The sequence below is a fragment of the Triticum dicoccoides genome, chromosome 3B, assembly GCF_002162155.2.
Source record: "Triticum dicoccoides isolate Atlit2015 ecotype Zavitan chromosome 3B, WEW_v2.0, whole genome shotgun sequence".
Classification (NCBI taxonomy): domain Eukaryota; kingdom Viridiplantae; phylum Streptophyta; class Magnoliopsida; order Poales; family Poaceae; genus Triticum; species Triticum dicoccoides.
In genome coordinates this window covers 669,744,427-669,750,056 of record NC_041385.1, presented here as the reverse complement: position 1 = coordinate 669,750,056, position 5,630 = coordinate 669,744,427, and the positions used below count along the sequence as shown (strand labels likewise).

Sequence of the window (5,630 nt, the reverse complement as noted above, 5' to 3'; positions counted from 1 at the left end):
CCAAGACACTCTCCTTACATGCTTCCCAATGAAAGTCGGAGACAAGAGGTGTTGTCTTCCAACGAATGTGTTGTCCAAACCCAACATTATACCTTCCGATTAAGTCTACTTCATCGCTTTCTTCCATCTAATTCAACCTTCTCCGAAGCTCAACCACAACCTCCTCAAGGCTAGGACATGTGGAAAACACCATCACTACTGTCTTCTTCTTTGGGTCACCATATTCGGCGTTTCCCTTCTCAAAAAAGGCCAAGTCGACATGATGCACATTCACGATCCTCGCCATCTACAAACATAAACACCAAAATGCATCAATGGAAATTGTAAAATTGGATGACCTAGGGTTTCTCCAAGTGGGCACAATGCAGACATTTCAACCAACAAAAAGAGGAGAAATGAGGGAGAATACCTTGAGGGGTTGAAGGTGAGGATAATTCACCGATTTGGAGCTCTAATCCGTGAAATTTAGTGGGCATTAGGGAGGGGGATGAGTGGGGCCGCCGGGGTGGAGAAAGGGGGGAAAAGAGAGGATGCTGCCTGTTTTGTTAGTTCAAGCGCATGGTGCCTTGGGCTGGGGCTTCGTGCTACTGAGCATGGCGTCCTGGCCCGGGGCGTCAGGCCCACGCCCTGCCAGCGTGGCAAACGAGCGCTGACTAGCATGACGCCTTTGTTTAGGGTGCCCTTGGTTAGGACGCCATGATGTCTAGCGTGCCCCGGGTGCCATGCGAAAGGGCATTTAGTGATTTTTTTAAAATGGGTTCATTTTGTGTTAATTTTTTCGGAAAAGAGCAGTTTTGTCCTTTTTCATAGTGGGTTGAGGGAGCGGTCCTACATTTCATGGTAGTCTTTTCCTATAGGATCTGACGGCGAGGATGGCTCCCCCCGCAAGCGGAAGCAGCCGCGCCCTCCCCAGCTGAAGCGTCCGTCCCAGCAGTTTGCTGCGGCAGCGGCCCTCTCTGCCGCCGCCGCCGCCGCGATGATGGGCAAGCAGCGCCCCTCCTCCTTGTTTAAGAAGCCGGGCAGCGACCGCACCAAGGGCTCGTCGCTGGCCGCCGACAGCATCGTGGACGACGTCATCGCCGAGTTTGCCCCCGACGAGAACGACCGAGAGGAGCGTCGTCGTCGTGTTGGTAGGATCTCTGCCCCGACACCGTTGCCTGTTCCAGTTCCCCAAATTAAGGCAATCCAGGCAGCCTTACATGCTGAAATGGAGGTTAGATCGGATGGTGCGTTCGAGGCTGATGGGGTTTCAGACCATGGAAGCGATATGGAGGTAGAATTGCAGCCAGAGCTGGAACTGAAGCCTGATGTGGAAATGCAACCCAAACTAGAAGCAGCTCCAGGTTCTAGTGCGGAATTGGTGGATGAGAATAAGAGCTCGGAGGAACTGAAGCAGGAGGCTAATGGGGAAGTGAAAATAGAGAAGGTGCGCCGGTTAAACGCTAAGATTAAGGCAGAGGGCACCAGAAATGGTGATATGTTGAGTGCAACAGCATGTTGGATGAAGATATGTGGGGATGGGGAGAATGCAGGAGGCAAGGGAGAAGTGACTGTTCATGATGTCGTCGATGTGGATGAAAGCTCGGAGTTTGAGCTGAAGGATGGAGCCCTGCCGTTCTATTTGCTGGATGCATATGAGGAGCCCTTTGGTATCAATTCAGGCACAGTCTATTTGTTTGGGAAGGTAAATATCATTCATACTAAGTTTCACATATAAGAGACATATGGTTAGTTGCCCACATCTGTTGAAGTGCTTTGTTTTCCTCGCTCAATATTTCACCAGCACCAAACTAAGTGATTCTTTAGCTTAGTACGATAGCTGATTTATATAAATTATGTGGTGCTTGTATTTTAGTATCTGAATGAATGAATGTACTATTCCATAGTGGCACAGATCATTACTTCCATAAAGTAGTCAATGCTTTTCTAAAAGCTCCACATATTGCTATGGTCAAGTATGTCAGAAATAGTTATCGACTTTGTTAAATAGTTACGTATTCTATTGGATTATCAGCTATTACATGTTTGCAGCTCTAAGGTTATACACACTACTCTTTTTTGACCACCTGCTTTTCTTTCTAGGTTGTAAGAGGCAAGCGCTTCCACAGTTGCTGTGTTGTTGTAAAAAATATGCAAAGGTGCATATATGCAATCCCAAGCAGTTCAGTATTCCCAAGGGACACAATATCAAGGATAGAGAGGAATTCCACAAGTTCTGATGCTTCGCCATCACTTCGAGCAACTTTACATGTGAGAGATTGATTATTTTCATACTAAGCTTAATGCTCACTGCATCATATTTATCTTACATGCACATTGCATGTCTTTTTTCCAGGAGTTGTCATCTGGACTAAAGAGTGAAATAGCTGACAAGTTGTCTGACCTCAATGTTTCAAATTTTGTGATGACTCCAGTCAAGGTTTGTAGGTGAAACCATCTTGTAACTTCTACCCCTGTAATATTCTTTGTCGATGTTAATTGTTTATATTTCTCATGCCTTAGAGGAACTATGCATTTGAGAGGACCGATGTACCAATCGGTGAGCAGTATGTCCTGAAAGTCAATTACCCATACAAGGTATGTTTATTGAACAATGCATCTTCTATCTCATATTTTCTTTTTTTCCTTATAACATATGTATTTTCTTAGGATCCTGCGGTACCAGCTGACCTTAGAGGTAAATATTTCCATGCGTTACTTGGGACAAACAATAGGTATGATTCGTAAAATGTGTGACCCATGCTATACACAACAATTCCAGTGTTGTACTCTCCGTGCCAAATCCTTTCCTCACACACAGTAACCATTGTACCTTTTCAGTGCACTTGAACTGTTTCTCATCAAAAGGAAGATCAAGGGTCCTTCATGGTTATCGATTTCTAAATTTGTGGCATGTCCATCTACTGAGCGGGTATATCCTTGACTTCATGCTGTCCTCTCATCCCAGGCTGTGTTTTATATCCAATTAAGTTATTTGATACTCTTATAGCTCCTGCCTGATTTTTTGTTGCATTATATTGGTGCTGATGGTTTTTGGCGTTTCCACAGGTCAGCTGGTGTAAATTTGAAGTTACAGTCGAATGCCCAAAAGACATTTCTGTTTTGGTGACAAGTACCACACTGGAAGTCCCCCCAGTTGTAGTTGCGGCTGTTAATCTTAAAACTATCATAAATGAGAAACACAACGTGCATGAGATTGTGTCAGCATCGGTCATATGCTGTCACCAAGTAAAAGTAAGCATGCTAATCTGGGGCTGAAGTATTTTATTCTAGTATTTGTTTGTACATACTTAAGCAGTTTAGGTATCAGGTAAATGATTGTCATTGTCTTCTGGAACAAGAATTTCTAGAAAAGCTGACATACCTTGGCAATGATGTATCAAGCAATTGAACCTTCCATGTCTCTGAATATATGAAGCAGTTCTTTTTTTTAGACAAACTGATGCACTTTGGGTTTATCTGAAACAATTATCAAGTTTACATATTTGCGAGATTATTTTATAAGCTAGAGACACTTTCTACCAAATAAAGTTGTTTGCCTTTTGGGGTCATTCCAGATTGATACTCCAATGCGTTCTGAAGATTGGCAGAAACGGGGAACGATCAGCCATTTTACTGTTATGCGCAAGCTTGAAGGAAGCATATTTCCTATAGGCCTCACCAAAGAAGCTTCTGATAGGAACCAGAAGGCTGGTAGCAACGTGCTGGCACTAGAGAGCAGGTGGGTACTGTTGTTGCTTATGCATTTACATCTTCCTTTGAACAAATCCGAGTTCTCATCTTTGCATTCATTAATCTTTTTTATTCCATTTTCAGTGAACGTGCTTTGTTAAATCGCTTGATGATTGAGCTTGGTAAACTTGATTGTGATGTACTTGTGGGGCACAACATTTCGGGATTCGACCTGGATGTCCTTCTGCACCGTGCTCAGGTTTTTATGATTATATTTCTGATTAATCTTGGTACCTCATGTTTTGATTACAAAGTATACTTCATGTTTTAATTACAAAGTATACATTATGTTCTAATTCAATCAAATAAGAAACATGTCTATGCCGTTTTTCTGCTAGACCTGCAAAGTACCAAGCAGCATGTGGTCCAAAATTGGCCGCCTTAGAAGATCAGTAATTCCCAGGCTTACCAAAGGAAACACACTATATGGTTCTGGGGCAAGTCCAGGAATTATGTCCTGCATTGCTGGCCGTCTCCTCTGTGACACCTACTTATGCTCTCGTGATCTTCTGCGGGAGGTAACCAGAATTTTAATTGTTTGGTCCAATCTTAAAGCCAAACTCAACTAACCTATATGTTTTACATAGGTGAGTTATTCTCTGACACAACTTGCAGAGACTATACCTCCAATGTTCCAATCATCGGGAACGCTTCTAAAGCTGGTGTGGTTTCTTTAAATTCAGAAATCATGCGTACTTCTTTCAAGAGAATGCCATGTCTTAAGAATTACGAACTGAAGCAAACTTTACCAATTTATCATCCTCATCTAGGTTGAGTACGGTGAGACTGACGCATGTCTTTCTTTGGAGCTTATGTTCCACTTGAGTGTTCTCCCGCTTACACGCCAACTGACAAATATTAGTGGTAATCTGTGGGGGAAAACTCTCCAGGTAAAGCATCATTATTTTTATGCAAAGTATACATCTGCAACAATGCAGTCTTCTTTGAAAAAAGGACAAAAAACAATGTTGTGTTGACATGATATCTCACATGAATGACGCAGGGTGCTAGAGCTCAGAGGGTAGAATATCTACTGTTGCATTCATTCCATTCAAAAAAATTCATTGTACCAGATAAGTTTGCTGCATGCAAGGAGCTGAACTCTGCAAAACGAAAACTTAATGCTGATACGGGAGGTGGAAACGCTGTTGATCCTTCCATTGATGATGAGGTGCATCATGGTGATCCAGGTAAAGTAAGAAAAGTCCCTTCATATGCTGGTGGTTTGGTTTTGGAGCCTAAAAAAGGTCTATATGACAAGTATATTCTACTTCTGGACTTCAACAGTCTTTATCCTTCAATAATTCAGGTGAGTCATTATTTTTCACAGATTCGGTAAGTTATGGCTTATTCTCCATGAGTCAACTGTTAAGCGATGCCCTTGATATAAATTCACTGTTTCTTTTATTCTCTTCGCTCCTCAGGAATTCAATATCTGCTTCACCACTGTTGAGCGTTCTTCTGATGGCAATCTCCCTAACCTTCCAACTTCAAAGGCTACTGGTGTTTTGCCTGAGGTACTTACATATGGAGATTTTCCGTACTTGGGGAATGGGACAAACACTGTTTTGCAAAAAATTGAGCCGCTAGCTGGGTAACAACATACTAACATGCCACCAATAATACCCTATGGGTAACCATAACACCCATATTGCTTCGAAACTTTGTCACCAAGAATATTTTTTTTTTGCTTTCAGCTCATTTTTCTGAGAAACTTGTAATTAGTAATCAGAGTTGCGATTACAGAAATAAAATATGCTATTCCTGCTTGGCCACCACACCTGTTCATGCTTTTGGTAAGGACATTGGAATTTCGTAAACTTGTTCAGTGTGATTCGAGCTTACAAGCTACTATATTCTTAACTGTATCCGGTCTTTGAACTAAGCTGGGCAACCCC

The 5,630-nt window shown here is 42.5% G+C and overlaps 1 protein-coding gene across 3 annotated transcripts in view; it reads left to right on the top strand.

The window, feature by feature from the left end:
• Nucleotides 1–961: 961 nt before the first annotated feature.
• Nucleotides 962–5,630, top strand: part of LOC119277739 (DNA polymerase alpha catalytic subunit-like) — an 8,986-nt gene continuing 4,317 nt past the window's right edge. For all 3 annotated transcript variants that reach the window (XM_037559052.1, XM_037559050.1, XM_037559051.1), the window contains exons 1-14: nucleotides 962–1,684; nucleotides 2,083–2,250; nucleotides 2,336–2,419; nucleotides 2,503–2,577; nucleotides 2,650–2,714; nucleotides 2,821–2,911; nucleotides 3,049–3,234; nucleotides 3,558–3,721; nucleotides 3,817–3,931; nucleotides 4,071–4,250; nucleotides 4,320–4,394; nucleotides 4,503–4,622; nucleotides 4,736–5,041; nucleotides 5,157–5,249. In XM_037559052.1, coding sequence (XP_037414949.1) covers nucleotides 977–1,684; nucleotides 2,083–2,250; nucleotides 2,336–2,419; nucleotides 2,503–2,577; nucleotides 2,650–2,714; nucleotides 2,821–2,911; nucleotides 3,049–3,234; nucleotides 3,558–3,721; nucleotides 3,817–3,931; nucleotides 4,071–4,250; nucleotides 4,320–4,394; nucleotides 4,503–4,622; nucleotides 4,736–5,041; nucleotides 5,157–5,249 — 2,430 coding nt within the window. In that variant the 5' untranslated portion in view covers nucleotides 962–976. The remainder of the gene's footprint in view (nucleotides 1,685–2,082; nucleotides 2,251–2,335; nucleotides 2,420–2,502; nucleotides 2,578–2,649; nucleotides 2,715–2,820; nucleotides 2,912–3,048; nucleotides 3,235–3,557; nucleotides 3,722–3,816; nucleotides 3,932–4,070; nucleotides 4,251–4,319; nucleotides 4,395–4,502; nucleotides 4,623–4,735; nucleotides 5,042–5,156; nucleotides 5,250–5,630) is intronic.